This window comes from Tasmannia lanceolata, unplaced genomic scaffold, assembly GCF_043159265.1.
Source record: "Tasmannia lanceolata isolate RefF3 unplaced genomic scaffold, GAP_Taslan_0.1 ptg000013l, whole genome shotgun sequence".
Classification (NCBI taxonomy): domain Eukaryota; kingdom Viridiplantae; phylum Streptophyta; class Magnoliopsida; order Canellales; family Winteraceae; genus Tasmannia; species Tasmannia lanceolata.
Window position 1 is genome coordinate 8,768,253 of NW_027518690.1, and position 18,962 is coordinate 8,787,214.

At 37.6% G+C, this 18,962-nt stretch overlaps 1 protein-coding gene across 1 annotated transcript; it reads right to left on the bottom strand.

The window, feature by feature from the left end:
• Positions 1 to 207: 207 nt before the first annotated feature.
• Positions 208 to 17,521, bottom strand: LOC143889706 (chloroplastic import inner membrane translocase subunit HP30-2-like). The gene is made up of 6 exons (XM_077394007.1): positions 17,022 to 17,521; positions 15,429 to 15,544; positions 9,067 to 9,193; positions 665 to 813; positions 494 to 556; positions 208 to 406 (listed from the first exon to the last, which is right to left on the bottom strand). Exons 1-6 carry the CDS (start codon positions 17,310 to 17,312, stop codon positions 376 to 378), a joined length of 777 nt encoding a protein of 258 aa, XP_077250122.1. The 5' UTR covers positions 17,313 to 17,521; the 3' UTR covers positions 208 to 375.
• Positions 17,522 to 18,962: the final 1,441 nt, after the last annotated feature.

An 18,962-nucleotide genomic window follows, 5' to 3' on the forward strand; every position in this document is an offset into this window, starting at 1 on the left:
GCTCAACCGACCCGACATTTCTATACTTTGTATATGGCCTCAAGGAGGTCAAATGCAAAGTTCCACTAGTCCAAGAGTTGAGAGAAACTATGTTTTCTAAGATATATTTCCTCTTTTCTTTTCAACTACATATACTGAAGTATGTAATTTTTTTAGGCTGAACTATTTACTTAAAGCAATAGGAACTACTGAAAAAGAGATTCAAAGTACGAAGCTAAAGAGAAGATTTGAATTGTTCCCATCCAGGCTTTATGGTGGAGTTTTAGTTTGTGAACAATTAGATAAAATGCTCAAGATTTCTCAATATAAAGCAATAGTTAATATGCAACAAACCCGGATGCGAACAAGATAAGCAAGAACAGAAACAACAACTTTTCATCGCCTTTCTTTCGTCAGCTCTGGGTCCCTGAGGATGCAGAACAGGCAACAAGAATTAGAAGGGCAACAGATAAAGGAGGAGTAACAATGCAACATAAATAAGATGCGTGCCCACCTTTGGATGTGATCAAGAATGAGAAGCCTAGGCCCAGGTGGGATTTTTACATCTCTCAGAGCACTGAAAGATATTAGGCAAATAAAAGATCTCAGTTTTGCCTTGTCTTTCTGACCGGTAAAGAACTCGGATTATGTTACATAGTAAACGAACAAAAAGAGTTTCACTTGCCTATCTGTGAGCAGTGGTAAAGTAGTGTCAGTCAGTAGCCCTTTCTTGAAGTTCTTTTCATAGTTTTGAAGGCCAAGGCTTGTCAACATGCATCTTGTTCTGGCATAGAACATGTCTTCTTCCGGTGGCTGAGAGAACTTTTGACCTAGCTGTGAAACCCAAAAGATACTCGATCTTCATATTGAAATCATAAAAGAATCTGAGAGCAATAGCTCAGATTATAAAAGAAAGAGGGGCTCCAAGCTTATAAGAGGAACGTTGGCGGATAGCCTTTGCAAGTAACAAAATTTCCATGGATGCCAACACCACTCTTAAGTTCTACATTGAGAATTTACGGATATGATCTTAGTGTCAAGATAAAATGTGCCTATTGTTGAAAATTGCAGCTGCTAAAATATCTGAGGTGCCCAAAAGTAGAAAGATAGGACATACATGCAAAAAATGATTAAGTGTGTAAAAGAAACAGGGCCAGGGAGCTTCATATTAGTTGGAACTCCGTCCAGAAAAAGAAACACCCTACAGATATAGTTAACATTTTAAATTTAATGAGAGTCTAATGTGAGGCTTTTGCAGGATATGTGTGTGTTCATATTTTTAAAACAAACATTCTTGCATGACTTAATCACTAATACAAATTTATGTTTTCTTTCAAGTCTTGTTCAGTCAAGAAAAAGACCCACTACCTTAGATCCTCTTGGCCTAACAAGCGAGGGAATACGTGAGCCAAAAGTTATAAAGATGCAATTATAAAAACAAATAAATGGAACACCACTGTATGATAAAATTACATAACCATCCTTTTTTATTGAAAGATACATAACCATCCTTACTCCTTGACAAATCTGGATTTCCAGATATCAGCGGGATACAATGGATATGAATTTATGCACATGACTAAATATCTGTGCACATTACACCATGTATCGGTGAACCATCACATGTATATTTGAGTTCTACCCAGATAATGTTATTATGTGATGTTGAGCATTTCCAGTTAAGAGCCATTTGAGGAGTGGCCACAGCAGGCTCTTTTTGCAAGTATTTGATGCAAGTAAAGTACATGAATGATGCCCACAACTGTCAACTGAGCAAGAAAATTCTGGAGAAGAAAAGGATCCATCGATAAAAAAAAAAGTGGACCCCAAGGACAATGTTGACGATGTCATTATGGTGTCAATACTGGGTTCTATAGGAACTCATTCATCATTAAATTGACATGCAGGGTAGTTATGATTTATGATGCTCTTCAATGAATTTTATTCAACTTCTGAATGAGTTACGTTCGGGTGACCATATCAAGGCAAACCATGGATCATATGTTTTGGGCAGAAATTGGAAACTTTCCAAAGAGGGAAGTTTCTAAGATATGATATACATGTCTTCATGTTTTATTGGCAACTTAAGCCTAGAGTAAAGGATTTTTTTCCCCCTTTGGACAACAACAGAACCTTTTTGAACCCATAAATTGTATGATCTGGTATACAATAGAGTTCAGGAAAGTTTTTTTTTTTTTTTAATGGTAAGAAAATAGAAAGTACGAATTTTCGTCTTCCAGAAGTCCTCTAAAAGTGGTAAATAATGTAAAGAGGATACTGATAGAAAGACGACTTGAGATTTTGCACAGCTTTTGAGCTCAACAGGCTATGAGAAAAAAAAATCACCTGAAAGCCTTCGAATGTGCTTAAAGTTCAGGAAAGTTTTGAAAGTAAATTATACGACAATTTTGGGAAGTTTCCAATTAGAGAAAAGGTAGCAATTTATGTTGTGGAAGCAACAATGGTTTTTGTAGTTTACCCGCAACATCAGATTCTTCTTTTCTTTGGGCGAGGGTGGTCTTAAAATAGAAAGTACTGTTTATTTTGGTTGATTGAAGGAATAAAATTTATTCAAAGACAATGGTTAGGATTAAATGAGGTATTTGAGAATGGACCTTAAGGGGCTAATGAATTGTTACAAATATTCTTTGATGGGCTTTGGGTTTTGCCCTATGGTGATCTTTTGATCAATTCTTCAAGTTTTGGGTTTTGCACTTCGTAAATCTTGCACTTGCACCAGATTCTATGCAACATTTGAAATTTTGAATGCAAGATTACATGGGCCAACTAAATGATGTCAAATTGTTTACACTTAGCATCCAGCAATGGACACAGGTCCAACAGCCATTTTGAAGACTATGGGTGATAAAGCTTGGCTACAGAGGAGAGCAGGCAATGAAGAAGAGTGTGGCAATTCAATAAATTCTGAAGAATGAACGGATGTTGCTTTAAAAGGAGATCCATACCAAGTAGACATTCATGCAAGCTGCAACTCTTGCGTGTGAATCTATTAATATTTGTGTCACAATTTCAGCACCATTTCATGTTACTTTAATGTTTTGACTCCACATGGCTTTCACATATAAGCATAGTATCACAGGATGACTATTTGGCTCAACACATCTCCTTTTATAGGCCAATAGGAGGCTCAAGACAAGCATGTTGAAGTCTAGAACCTTGTAGACATCTCTAAAATTATGTAGAAGATTCTAAAACCTTGTAGTCATCTCTAGAATTATGTAGAAGATTACATAACTTTCTAGACATCTCTAGAATTATGTAGAGAATTCTAAAACCTTCTAGAACCTTGTAGAAGAGTAGAAAACCCTAGAAATATAGGCATTTAAATATTCTAGAATAGGGTTAGATATTTTGTAAAGAATATATTTAGAATAATCTTAGCATACTCTACAAAAAGGTGTGTGCGGAAGGGGTCTAGAAAGTTCCCTTCTGGCCTATAAAAGGGGGAGAGCCCCTCATCTGTGGATAACCATAGAAAGTTGTAAGCATTCTTCAACTAATGGAAGCTCTCTTTCTAAACTTTGTGGGTGTGATGTTAGTCTAAGTGTTGCACTAGTTAGGTAGAAGGCTGACTTGTGCTAAGCATTGGGGTGCTAAGTGCAAAAGTCGCACAACTTTAGCTAACGGAATTGCTAGGCCCATGACAAGTGGTATCATAGCCAAGGTTACAAGGGTTGTGACCGTTGCAACACAAGAATGCTATGACTTCTATAGGCTTGGACGTGGGTCAAGTAGATGTGGGGCACGATGCTCATCTCAAGCAAAAGAGGAGGAGGTTTGTGGACTTTGTGGCTGCCATAGAGGACCAGTTCACACATATGGAGACCTCCATCAAGGAGAAAAGGGGGGACTTTGAGAAACTCAAGGATGAGGTCCTTAGCATGCTCATTCAATGTGTTGGTGAGCAAGTTAAGGAGAAGGAAGTGTTTGAAACATCTACCATGGACACAGTTGCTATTATCCAGGTCCAAGTCGAGGAAATGCGTGGTGATAATGTCGTGTGGAAGCACATTATGGCGAGGGGAAACCTAACTGTGAATCATGCCCCCATGGTAAGAACTCTTGAACCAAAACCTTACAAGGGCACTAGGGATACTAAAGAGATAGATAATTGGTTATGGAAAATGTAATGATACTTTGAAACTACCAGGATCAAGGAGGAGGATACTTGGATCCGTATTGCCACAATGCGGGAAGCGAAAAGCTCTAAAGAAAGTAAAGAGAAAATGCGTGAAAACCGTCATTGAAAGTCAACAATAAGCATGTAATAAGCTTTATTGGAAATGAACAAAAAATACATAAAAAGAGTAGCATTGTATTAGGTTAGAGAGGAAGGGTAAATATTGGCAAGGATTACAAGTAGAAAAGAAGAGTCCATGACTAATAGAATTACAAGTTTTAAGAATTTATAGTTTCAAATGTTTTATTCATGTATGTTTAGTATTTAGGTTTTTGAAAAAAGATCCACATAATTTTAATTTGAAACTTAAGAGGAGTTTTCAATTTTTAAATACATTTTTTTTAAAATACACTCTTTAAACATTTTCAAAAGGAGAAAATATTCTTTTAGGAAGAAATAATCACCTGTATAGGAAGCATACTCTTAATTAAGAGAGAACGCTTAGAAAGCGTCTGGGAAGCGTGCTTCCCATAAATTTGGGAAGCGAGAAGAACTTAGCTTCCGAAGCAAGTTTCTGGGGAAGCAAACTTCCCATCCAACTAGGAAGTTTTCGATAACTATGGGTTGGAGTACCTAGGTCAAAATCTTTATGAAAGTAATAGGGTAATGGAAAGGCCGAAGGTCCATTAGCAACCACTCGTAGAGTTCGTATTTCGTTTTGAAGGGTGTTTTCCACTCAGCACCAAGTCTAATCCGAAAATGGTGGTAACCACGTCTGAGGTCGATCTTTGTAAAGAAGATCGATCTCGACATCAAGTAGAGCATGTCATCAAGTCGTGAGATGGGGAATCCGAACTTGATAATTATCGTTATGATTGTTCGGTTGTCAATGCACATCCTCCAGTTGTCGTCGTTCTTAGGAGTAAGCAATGCTAGAACGGCACACAGACTTAGACTTTCACGTATAAAGCCTTTCCTCAAGAGCTCGTCAACTTGACGTTTTAATTGTGTGTTCTGATGGATCCATTCAATAGGCCGGTAGAAATGGTAGTTGTGACCCTGGAGCAAGGTCAAGGTCAATATCATGTGGGATGTCTGGCATTGGAGGCAAGTTGCATGAGAGCTCCTCGGGAATCACATCAGAGAAGTCAATAAAGACTTCTTCAACTTCAGGTGGCACATCTACTGGTGGTCATCTAGAGGCTGGATACACTCTTTCTTCACAACGGCATATACAAGGTCGGTCTCCTTGCTTTCTACCTCAAATAGTCAAATTGCTTCTTGACGAGCAAGTGCAAAGCTCTATTGGATGGAGCCTTAGGATTTATCTAAGCATGACTCTTAAGAGTCTCAGGGGACATGGAACCAGATGGATACGCTTTCCCTTATGCATGAAGCTATAGGAATTTGCTCTCTCCTTGCTTTCTACCTCAAACTGCTTCTTGATGAGCAAGTGCAAAGCTCTCTTGGCTGGAGCTTTAGGATTTATCTTAGCGTGTCTCTTAAGAGTCTCATGGTGCATAAGAGCCAGAAGGATACACTTTCCCTTGTGCATGAAGCTATGGAAATTTGCGTGCCCGCTATGATATATGTCTTGGTCGTAGATCCAAGGACGTCCCAAGAGTATAAGAGTCACATGCATTGGCACAATATCTGGTGTCTATAATGACCACAAGGGAAAGTGTATCCTCCCCAGTTTCACAAACTCATCAAGAACCAAGGCGATCCCTTCAAGGTGATCAAGAAGTATGGGGGCACATATGAATATATGATTAGGATAATTTGTCCCTTCCACAAAAGAAAGTTATCATGGAATAAATTGATCGTGGAAACGGAAAGAGGAGGATGAAAAAGAAATCATAGGAAAAAGGATTACCATGAAGAGAAAGAGGATAGATAGGAAGAAAGAAGTAACAAAAATAAAGTGAAAATATAAATCAATCCCAAGGATGCGCGGGGTTGAAATGGAGAATCAAAGTGCAAAGAGAGGATTTGGCCTTTTGAATTTCGTGGGTTTCAGGGAGCAAAGGGTTGTGTTTTGAGAAATTCAAGATTTTGCTGCCAATAAGTACCTCTTTCTTTTAATTGCGTTATAACTTGCACCTATTTTAAATGAAAAGGTGGGCCTTGTTTTAAGAGGTAAAAATGACTTATGTGAATTGCTAATGTGCACCTCATCCGAGTTACACTTTTAGCAAATGGAAAAGAGGGAGGAAGAGAAAAAACGATGAGAGCACAAGGAAAACCCTAAAAAGAATTTGTGAGATGGGTTTGTGGAAGATCTTGATGGAAAGATAATATAAGAAAACGATTGGAAGAAATAAATGAGATATTTTAGAATAAAATTTTTCTTGGATCAGAAAGAATAAAATGTGAAACAAGGAATGGAGAATAAGAAAAGAAGAGAAAGGTGAGACACCCAAATGGAATCAGAGATAAATACCTTATTTTTATGGAGGAGGATTGATGCAGGAGCATCCCGTGGGAGTCTTTACACTGGCAATTGATTTGCTCATTAGCATAGGTGTTATATGTTTTCATTAGTGCTAATGATGTTGGGTAGCTTGGTTATTTCATTAGTTTTCATGTCCTTAGGGTCTTTTACATAAGTGGGGGTAATTTGGTTTTTTTCTCATTTATCCTTGTCTTTTTATCATTTTGAGTTGCTACGGGTAGCTAGGTCATTTTTGCAAATGTAATGGGCTATAAATAGCCACTTTCCCTTCATTTGTACTTAAGACTCGATTTTTTAATTTAAAATTGGGAAGTAGATCTCCATTTGGAGAATTTGGAGGGATTTTTTCCCACTTTTGCAAGGAGGACTTTCTTCCTGAAGAAATCATCCAATCCATTGAAGAACATCTAAATAAAAGGATCAAATGGCAAGCTTGCTCGAGATTGCAAAAGTTGCTGGAAATGGCGTATTCTCAATGTGTTGGCCATGATTTCAGCACGAATTCCCACCTTCTGTAAGTGCAATTTTGTAGCTGGTAAATAACACATCACTTCTTGGTCAAATTTGGCAAGAAAAATCCTCAAAATTGCCGATCTGGACTGATTACATAGAGAAATAACAAGAAGATCCAGATCTGACATGTATGAGCTACAATTTCAGATCTGGACTGTTGTTTTTGAAGAAATTGAGTGCTAGCAGAAAATTGGAAGTTATTCTCACGGAACTGTTGGGCATGCTTGTTAGTTAATCTCCATCAATTTCATTTCTGTTAGTTGAATTTGATCCTCATCCTCCTTATGATGTAGGGTAGAGAAGAGAAATAGAAGAAGAAGAAGAAAGAGGAAGAAGAAGAGAAGTAGAAGAGAAATAGAAGTAGAAGAGAAGAATTTTAGGGATACTTAGCCATGCTACAGCTTTTATGATACAGATAGTAGGCCAATAAGTGGCATATTTACCCATTATGATTTATTTCCATGTTATTTAGTTTCAAAGATTCTTATTTACATGCTATTTAGTTTCTAGGATTTTATTTTCCATGTTATTTAGATTTAGGGCTTTATTTACTTTCCATGGAATTTTAGTTCCATTGCCTATATATATATAGGCCTCATTGTATTAGGAATTACAACTTTTGGATGAATAAAGATTGATTGGCTTCTCCCCTCTACAGGTTTCTTCTCGTTCCTCTATTCCTCCTCTTTTCCCTTAATTTCTTCTTCTTCTTCTCCTATTCTTCTTCTATTCTCTTCTTCCTCTACTCTTCTTCTCTTTTTCTCCCCTTCCTTCTATTTCCCTTCCCGGTCCTACATCAAATTTGGTATCAGAGCGAAGTCTCCAAGTCTCCGAATTTCGAGCCGCGAATCGCCCTAGAATTCCACAAAATCTGCTGACCAGAAATTCTACCCGAACTCCCTAAACCCAACCCAAATATCCCACTTATTGGCCTACTATCTGCATCACCTTATTTCAAAGTGACATTCTTGTGTTGAAACTCCACTTTCTGGAGCAAGATTAGTGTCGTTTTAGGGAATGAAATCAGGCTACAATGGAAGTGAAGTGACCGAATCCTCTCAGGAAAATCAGGTCCCTCGCTAGCTCTTTGTACCACCTCTGAGCAATTCCACGGAGACGTTAATTAACTGACAGAATGAAGAGAAACCGAATGACATGCTTGCTTGGCAGTTTTTATAAAAAACAAAAGACTACTCAAATTGAAGCTTTCTGAACTAAGAGTTAATGCAATTATTGTTGATTGTCATTTCCAGCATGTGGCATTCTGCTTGTTATGAGCCTAAAACATGTAATGCTGGTTGAGGTCAGTTTGCCACATGTCAGTGACCCTCTTTTGCTTGGCTGTGCTTGAATAGAATGTTAATAAATGAATGGTTTTGATTGACCTGTGTTTAAATGAAAAGGCCACAAGATACTAGTTGAGGATCGTTAAGGGGACCAACTCAAAGATATTCAAACTTAGTGACACCACCATCGTAATTTCTACACTTGATCACCTTACCCTACAAAACATACTGGAACAAGGATCCTTTCAATCTCGATCATCCTGCTCTGATATCAAGTAAAGCATAGCTATAATTTACTAAGAATATTACGTAGGGAAGAAGGAAGATAGACAAAAAAGATGTAGAGTCAAAAACTCAGTTCCTTCATTCATCATTATGAAATTACATCAGGGCAAGTGATATGCAGACTCGCGTATTCAGCCGGCATCCAGTATCCAAACAACAGGCAGCATGTAACAAATTATCAAGATCACAGAATTTCTATAAAAAGCCAGTATCAGAAAAGGAAGAAAACCTTCATTAAGCTTGTATGCTAATGCAGTGAGTGAGAATAAGCAAGTGGAGTTTAACCAGTCAAAAAAAAAGCAGGTGGAATTCAATGCCATGGCTAATAATCGAGAATTAAATGAAATAAAAAACATGTAACCAATTAAATTATTAGAAACTGGTGAATGCGACTGCTCAATGCTGACCTTGAAAATTCCACCTTGAACAAGTGCAAAGAAAACTCCTGATGTGACAACATTGGCTGCCTGATTTGGCCCTCCCATGCCACTGACTAGTGAAAACATTGCTCCAGAACCAAAAGCTGCCACCATACTGCAATGATAATGTGATGAAGCGATTATATGAATATAATAATAACTAAGGACTTAAGTTGACAAATTTTTATTTTATATAAATTCTAAACTACTAGAAATATGGGGCAATTTTGGCTCTGATACCAATTTGATGCAAATCTAGATCTGATACCACTTTGGTACAAACTTGGCTTTGATAATACTTTGGGGCAAACCAAGGATTTGCGAGTTTCCTTGGATAACTTTAGGAGCAAAGTAACTAATATCCAAGTAAGGAAAGTGTTCTCAATTCCAAATCAGATTAAACATTCGGATTGATCCCACGCTTACTAGGGTTTTCACATGCAACATTAGCCTTAAAGACAATTCACCACGAGTATTTTTATTTTTATTTTGGAATAAAAAAATACTCGTGGTGAATAAGGATAGGTTGATCCACGAGTACAAGTTCATTCACAAACAATGCATGCAAATAATTAGTCACGTCCAAATAAAAACGTTTTATAGCAATGGACAGAAAGTCAAATAAACTAAATAAACTTTCTACAATCTCACAGTGTGACACATGTATCAACATCAAATCTAGCTATAAGGAGGCCCAAGATACGGTTGAGAAGTAGCGGAAACCCGATCTGCACAAGGGCTGCATCAACCACCTCTAACGTTTACCAAAGTAGGGAGATATGGTGGGATTTGCGTTTAAGCAGCAGTGACAGTGAAGACCAGCAGATGTAAGATGATGTGCTGCAATATAGGCAATGAGGACTGAGAAACCAGCGCAGCAACCCCAGAAAATCAGCAGGGATACTCAAGGGTGGAAGAAGATGGATAAATAGAAGAAAGAGTGATGGACGGTGGGATGAAATGGCTATTTTAACAGATGGGTAATAAAAGGAGGGTTTAGAGAGGATTGGTTGAGGCGTTGAGCTTTAAGCTGCACCACAGATGCAGGGATAGCAACCGACAGCCAAGGGAAGAATATATGGTCGTCAAAGAATAAAAGGAAAGTGTGGGGAAAGATTGGCCACTGCGATCAGCCCCTAGGGCTCTGAAACAGCCCCCTGCCGTTCGAGGAGAAAAGGAAAAATATGGGACTCCAAATCCAAATCTTCAAAACTCATCTCTAGGGCTCTCCTCCTTTAGCTTTTATAAGGAGGGTCAAAAGGACCTTTGCCAATATTCGTATTTACTAAAAATAGTAAGTCTGTACTTACTTACTAAAATAGTATGTCCATCTTTACTAAAAATAGTAAGTCTGTATTTTTTTATTCTTGTCACTTAAGTGATAGTGATGTTTGAGACCTAAGTGATATGGGCAGCTCTAAGTTATCAATTTCTTGGCCGAGGCGTTTCGTTCTGGTCTGAAAAACGAACACCTTCTGTTCCGTTTCGGCTATAATTTCGTTCCATTTCGTTCGAGTTTCAGTCAAAACACTCATTTTTTCAGAAAAAATTACAGTTTCGCCTCTTAACGACTCTTTTGGTTTTAGGTTTACCCTTAGTTTTAGCCTTTTAAAGGGTATTTTTCATCCTTTTTTTCTCCCCAAACATGAAAAACCCTATATGAACCCACTAAATTATTCTACGTAAACCCATCTAAACCTTATTAATTTTCTTTCATGGTATTGATGTATTGGAATAAATTTAATGTTTATGGAATAAAATGTGTCTGTTTGTTAAACTTGGTTCATATAATAATTTCTCATATTTTTCTATCATTTTTCCATTTTCTTAGATTTTAAAAAAAAAATTTAACTATTAAAAAAATGTCTTCGGTTGTAGCGTCTTTTCCAAAATGAAATTCTGAAGTGACCAAAACACCGAAACGTTTCCATTGACAGAAACGAAACTGCGAGCAAAACAGAATCGATAACTAAGGGGCAGCCCCCACACCTAGGATAATAAAATGCCCATAAAAATGAATTATAACCCAGCTAAAACATAAATAAAACCTAATCTAAAATGTCTCATATAATTGAAAGCAACGCAGGATTCTTCAAGTGGGTCGTGTCGCATCAAAATACTTGGTAACTTCAAAGTAGACTTTATACGCACATATATGCACACACATATATTGACAAGAGCCGTAGATAATAATTAATTAAATGAAATAAAATTACATAAACTTCATATTTATTAAGTCCGGTCTCAAGGGAATTGGACTCCAAACCTATGAAAGAAGATGAATAGTACACATGGAGATGCTTCTCCAACTCAAATGGCTGAACCCAACAAGTAGGCCCTCCAAAACCAGGTGACCTAGTCCTTGCGCACATTAAAGGAATAAAATTCAACAATGATATAGGTTTGGGTTTTCTTTAGCAAGTAAAATATTGGCAAGGATATGCATCTTCACACGGTTGGACATGGCTCTAGGTTGCCCTGTAGATTTATCCTTAGTTTTAAGTAGAAGAGGCCATGGTAAACTATTAACAAGGAAACACGTGTTTACACATCTAATGCAGCTGAGGTTTTCTATTAGAAATCTCCCCAGGCATTTTTGTAAATGTCTTTTTCTCCTTGCTATTGATGATTTAGTATTCTAAATAATAATGGTACCAAGAACCAATTGGTTTAGGGTTATCTCAAGCCCTCATCCTGCATTGCCATGTATACCAAAATAGAGGTACTTTTGTCTTCTTCTTCTTTTTTTGGAGAAAAGACGGCTATTTTAGACATAAATAAAGAGTTACTTGCGTTGTTAGACACATACAATAAGAGGAACTTCCCTAAACCAGGGGGTTCTTCCTAGCGAGTCTTTTCTAAATATGAGAATTGTGATAGTTTGAAAGTATCTGCCGAGGAGATGCTTCCTAGCAACTCTATTCAAAATATGAGATTTGTGATTGTTTAAAAATTAAAGTACCAGCCAGATTTCATTATTTCAAGTATCTTAAATTGCAGTGCTGGACATTCCATACCGTGTCCACCACTGACACAAGCCGTGTCCAAGTTACAGATGGAGGAGCCTCAGCTGGCATATAATTATGTTTGGTCTATCGATGTAGAGTCATATATTTCTTTCTGATCACGAGACAAATACAAGATAATTCCTGTCAGATATTTTTGAGCCAGCTATGGCAGGAAGTGTATCCAATGGAATGTGAAATTTCAACTCAACTCAACTCAACACAACGCAACAAAGCTTTTGTCCCAAACTAGTTGGGGTAGGCTAATGAATCCTTTAGAAAAAATTCATGAAGAATGTGAAAGGAATCTATCTGGCTCTAATCCTGGCTCTAGTTGTGTTCTTCTACGTGGATCATTTTCTTCCATTCTATCCTATCCAAGGTCATGTTCTCTGTTATGTTCCTAGCTATCAAGTCTTTCCTCACTATTTCTACCCAAGTTGTTTTCGGTCTGCCCCTACCTCCTTTTACTCCATCAATTTGGCACAAGTCGCCTCTTCTCACTGGAGCATACAAAAGCCTACGTTGGATATGTCCAAACCATCTTAAGCGGTGCTCTCTCATCTTCTCCTCAATTGGTGCCACCCCCACCTTTTTATGAATGTCTTCTTTTTTAATTCTATCTAACCTTGTGTGGCTGCACATCCATCTAAGCATTCGAATCTTCGCTACACTCATCTTATACACATGCTGCTTCTTGGTGGCCCAACATTCTGAGCCGTACAGCATGGCTGCTGTCTTATAAAACTTTTCCTTCAACTTGGTAGGGATTTTACGGTCGCACAGACTCCTGAGGCAAGCTTCCACTTCAACCAACCTGCTCTTATTCTATGGTTAACATCCTCTTCAATCTCTCCCTCCTTATGTAGAATTGAAGATGTCCCTCTTAGGTACCTCCTGTCAAGTCATATTTACTACATCCTCATTCCGCCTGTTTACATTACTAAAGTTGCATTCCATATATTCTGTCTTAGTCCTACTCAGTCTAAAACCTTTGGATTCCAAAGTAGTTCGCCATCACTCTAAATTAGCATTTAGTCCTACTTTGGTTTCGTCGATTAATACCTTTGGATTCCATTTAGTCCTAGCATTTAGTCCTACTTTGGTTTCGTAGAATTGAAGATGTCCCTCTTAGGTACCTCCTGTCAAGTCATATTTACTACATCCTCATTCCGCCTGTTTACATTACTAAAGTTGCATTCCATATATTCTGTCTTAGTCCTACTCAGTCTAAAACCTTTGGATTCCAAAGTAGTTCGCCATCACTCATATTTACTACATCCTCATTCCGCCTGTTTACATTACTAAAGTTGCATTCCATATATTCTGTCTTAGTCCTACTCAGTCTAAAACCTTTGGATTCCAAAGTAGTTCGCCATCACTCTAACTTAGCATTTAGTCCTACTTTGGTTTCGTCGATTAATACTATGTCATCTGCAAATAATATACACCATGGCACCTCATCCTGGATACCCTCCGTAAGCTCATCCATAACTAGGGTAAAAAGATAAGGGCTTAGAGCTGATCCTTGGTGCAGTCCTATTGTAATTGGAAACTCACTAGACATGCCATCTGTGGTTCTGACACTATCCAATGGAATGTGTAATGATGGTTAAATTTTATACCATTCAAAAAAAAATGATGGTTAAATTTTCTTGATTTTTTGTTCAATCGAATAGAGGCATAAGATTGTCTTCTCCAAAGATGGAACTGAACATGTCATGGACTGCAAACTGAATCACGGGTGAGATGTCAAGGCAATAGGCATTTTATTATTGCATAGATTTTATAATTATGATGCATCTCCATCTATGTAATCTTGTGACACCTCGGGTCCCACAATAATTTTTTTGCTACTCCAGTTTACCCGCAGATGCTGCTTCCTGCTACCTCTGGTAAGGACAGGATTAAGCACCCAAAACCAAATGGTCAACTTATTACATGTCGATGTGCTTTCCAATATAAGATATGGACTCAATACACAGCCTTTAGTGGGTGTTTCAACCCATTATGGACACCAAAATTTACTTTCTGTAGCGCAACATAAGACTATGTTAATCGAATACTTAATAATCAATCAACTCAACACATATCCAATAGTAATCATCCAAATGTGACCCTTCTAGAGGCAATCATGCAACATTTCACATAGTTTTTCATATGAAAAAATATTTTCCAATGGGAAAATGGCACCAAAGTGTATGCAGAAAAATGTAGACCATGAGACTCCCTTTTGATGTCATTTCCACCTTGCAGTATTCAAATTTTTTTTTTAATGATCACTTTGCAACATTCATGAAATTGAAACAGACAGTGAGAGTTCTCCTCTATTTGCAGGACATTTGGCACGCCAAGCTTTCTTCTCTACCAATTTTTTAATGGAAAAGGACCCACATAGAAAATGACTGCTCAAGGAGCAACTCATTTTCCCATCATTTCCCGGTTATTAATTTCTGGGGTTGAACAACCAAAATAGATAGAAAATTATTTAAAAATGAATTTGTTTACGAAGTTTTAATGAACTTTCTATGAAATTTAGAATAAAAAAATATTAATTCTCCTACGTTGCTGGGAGTAGCTAATGAGAACATCAACCTATAAGCATGCACTATAGTCCTTTCCATGTAAACTGTTTTGACATGTTTGTGTTATTATATTTCGGACATTATGATGAGGAACTACGAAGGATTGAGCTCTGATATGGGTTATGAGCAGGCTTCGCAGTTTATTCTGGCATTTGACATGCTTTTCAAGTTGGGTGTAAGTTGTATCGTTTTCAAGCTCTGTAACTTCAGTCATAGACCTGGACAAAATGTCATGAACAAATATGGTCAAGAACTACGCCCAAACAAAAACAGAAAATAAATCAAGACCCTCAAGGGGGATGGAGATCAAACATATCCAAAGACTTGTCTCAACACATGAACGAGCCAGCTGATCCGCCTCTCCATTTTGGCATTGATCACATGTTCTGGCACTATAGGCCTCCATTGAAGATCTTTATTCTCATTAAAGACTTTCACTATAAGGTAGCGTTTTTTATGTCGATTGTTGTCTCATGTTCAGGTGGTATATGCCTCCATTGAAGATTTTAGTTAGCCTATTGTTTTTTTTGTTTTTTCATTCATTTACATAAGCTTTAGTTAGCATTGTGCATTGTGTTTAATGCACACTGCTCTAAAGGCCAAGTGGCAATGAACGCCTCTTTATGTTAAAGAAGTACGGGACGTAGCTCTTCTACGTAATCAATTTGACCTTCCTAAACCAACTTAGGTACCCAAAAAAAAGAGTAAACAAGTTGAATGGAAGAGAAAATATATCATAGAAGAATTAGGAGTCATCTACCTAGTCTGGACATCGTCCACTCCTCTTATTCTCTTCATGACACAGGATATCCCTGCATTTACACCAGTCATGACAGCAAAGTTGCGGGCTTGCACCAAGGGGCCGCCAGCAAGAGCCTGTAATTAGAATATGTAATGATACTCAGATGTACAAATGGTAGCACAATGAATATATACTTCTTGAAAGATAACAGTAAAGAATTTATTCTTCTTGAAAGTTAACAGTAAAGAATTTATTGATAAGAAGAGTACAAGCCCCCCACGTCAAAAGCTACAATATCAAGTCTACAACTCAACTCAACTCAACTAAGCCTTTGTCCCAAACTAGTTGGGATCGGCTCTACAATATCATGTCAGACACTAAAAAATTAACAAATTACAAAAAATATCATGCACTTAAAAAAACACTCAGCAATAAAAGGAGAGAGGAATCCCCTATGTGAAGTTCCCTCTCCATGTGGTCGGCTAGTCTGTCACCAAAGTATCAGCTATAGCATTTGCACTCTAGAAGCATATTACAACATAGGCAGAAGTTTTCATATAGAAATAATATCTCTACAATCCAAGTCATCTGCAATATCATTTGTATATCTCGGAATATGATGAAAAGAAATGTCGAAGATGTAATCTCCTCTAAACTCACCAAATGCGAAGGTCTCGCAAGTTTTCTACAATCGCATGAAATGGCATTATTAGAATCCCCTTCCATCCCCATCCCCCCACCCACCACACATGCACACTCACTCTTGACGATCCAAATCGCAATAAGTAATGCATTTGCTTATGCCATACTAGAATCTGTGATCCCAACCTGCCCCGAACATCCCACACTAGCGATTATTCATGCAAATTAATGAAGCCACTACAAAATAATATGAAACTCAATACTGGTAAGTGGTATCCACAGACTTCAGTTGAATCACACATAGGTCTCCCATCTGCATTACCCTCATTTGTCCAAGATGCACACTAAACTAGCTAATGATAAGAAATTAAAAGACCCTCTGCCCTCGAACTTCACTATCAGCAACAGAAAATTTAAATTCGTCATGAAAGCACCCCACATCCTAAATAGAGAGGGCTGCTTGAATATCCAGAAGGACCAGAACCCAGCCACATTGAACCACAAACCCCATTAATTCGAACCATCAAAAGACAAAAAGAAAAGGAAATAAAAAGTTATTCTCTGCATTTACATGATTAAAAGGGTAATACAAACAACCCACATCGAATAACTGAAAATTTAACTTTTTATTGTTATTTTTGCTTCTTCTTTTTTCCTTCAGATTCGGAGATAAATGCACAAACCAAGAGTAACCCATGTCCTCAAATTCCCATACGAGCAGCAAAAACAAAAACAAAAAAAAACAAAAAAAAAGATAAAAGTTTCAGTAACTGATAAAAAGGAGGAAACAGAGAGGCAAAAGATAACAAAAAAACCAAGTCAAATAACTAATAAATTAACTTTTTAATGTTATTTTTTGTGCTTTTTTCTGCATCTTCGGACAAACCAAGAATAACCCATGTCCTGAAATCCCCATACAAGCAAAAAAAAATTTTAAAAAAAGATAAAAAGTTTCAATAAAGAAGTCACCTGTGCTTGCTTGAGGGAAGCCATGGCTTGAGGATTAAGGCCAGCCTGTGGGGGAGGTGGGGGGAAAGAAGAGGAAAGGTCAGGGGTAAGGGTGCCCATAAAGGCTCCGATGGCCGCGCCCTGAGCCGCGCTGGTGGCGGTCACCACCGCCGCCTCTACAGCCAAGGGCTGCTTGGCTAACCACATTCGGAACCCATTCTCCAAGACCTTGAACTTGGTCTGAATCTGGGTTATTGGGTTCGGAGGAGGCAAGCTCTTTGATATTTCCACCACTCCCTGTTTCCCTTCCATGGCTCTTTAAGACTATAACAACAAGAAGAAGAAAATATTCTTCCTACTTCTCAATGTAAATGGATAAAAGAGAGAATATAAATGGTTTGGGGGTTTAGGGTTCAAGCTGAATTCAATCAAAGACAGAGAGGAAACTTCCAACTATGGTTTCAACTTTCAAGGCCATTGTGACCCACGAATAACAACAACCAATCACCATAACGTGTCTATGTGTTTGTTTGCTAGAAAATGATCTCATTTTACCACTTATTTATCTTATGAGAAGTGATATATCCACTCCTTTTGATCAAAAGGAGTGGATATATCACTTCCCTTATCTTATTATTATAGGAAGGTTGTTGATAGTAAAGTATACTAAAAGAGAAACGTGGGGTAACAAGTTTTATTAGATAATTAGTTTTCTTGGAAGTTAGCTTTATAGATATCTTGACCCTCTCATGTTTTATGAATGGTAAAGGCACTCTTACTTTATCTCTATAATCCCTTTCAAAAGCTCAACACTTCTTGTTATGATAATTAAAATTTCTTTTGGAAAGATAGGAATGGAAGTTGTGGACTCCAATGCCTGGAAACAAGACTATCTCGACCCATTCACCATATATGTGAGCAAACTCTCCAAATTAAAGAAATTTAGACATTTATGTCATGGGTTCTTATAAGATGGATGCACTAGGAAAACTATGACCGAGCAGAAGTAAAAAAAAAGGGGCCAAAGTTGCTCATTGATCCAACCCATTTGTTTCCTAGACCTTGCAATGGCAGGGGCATAAAGCAAGATCCACACCTGATGGGTGATTCCAACCCTCCAATTCGTAGGCATTGGCAAGAAGAAGAAGAAAAAAAACAAGGCTATATTCACCAAGAATGTCTACAAATTGTGGGTCACAACGTTGTAGATGACATTCTGATCCAAGATGTGCGTGTAACTGCGTAGAGGGAACGTTAGGAGGTAAGCATCATCAGGATGAGAAGATCTTGCAAGATAGAGGACTGTAAACATCAAAACCTCGAAGTATCTTTAGGATGTGTTTTTCGCCATGATTGATCAAAGGTCTAGAATCATCTCCAAATTGTAGTCGTTGGGATTTCATCTCACTAAGGTTTCACTAACTCATAGAAAATTATCGAAGCACCCACATCTCATCTGAATATGTCAAAATCCTATTTCTCATGTAACTCGACCCTAATATCTCTGGCATAAATGATAAATAGAAAATAAACAACGTACCCACATCTCATTTGAAAATGACAAAATACTATTTCTCATGTAACTTGACCATAATATCTCTGGCATAAATGATAAAAAAATACACTATTTTTTAAATTATTGGGGGATGGTGGTTGAAGTTCGTTTCCGCAACTTACGGCGTTTTATGAAGAAAAAGAACAAAATACCCTCTTCTTCTTCCCTTTTTTCTGTTTTCTCATCCCCACCATCGCTCAACAGACAGAGAGAAGACGAGGAAGAAGAGGGTTCTCATGTAGCTCGACCATAATATATCTAACATAAATGATAAAAATATGCACTTTATTTTTGAAATTATTGGTAGATCGTAGTTTAGGTTCGCAACTTATGGCCCCGGTGAAAAAGAACATAATACCCTCTTTTTCTTCTCTTTTCCTGTTTTTTCATCTCTCCATCGCAACAAC

Bases quoted from the DNA above. Each gene is read 5' to 3' on its own strand.
- LOC143889706 (XM_077394007.1), bottom strand. From the start codon at position 17,312: ATGGAAGGGAAACAGGGAGTGGTGGAAATATCAAAGAGCTTGCCTCCT. The intron at 814-9,066 runs GTCAGCATTGAG...TGGGTTTCACAG, and splicing joins TTCAAGGTGGAATTTTCAAG to CTAGGTCAAAAGTTCTCTCA. The intron at 407-493 runs GTGGGCACGCAT...CTGCATCCTCAG, and splicing joins ATTCTTGATCACATCCAAAG to GGACCCAGAGCTGACGAAAG.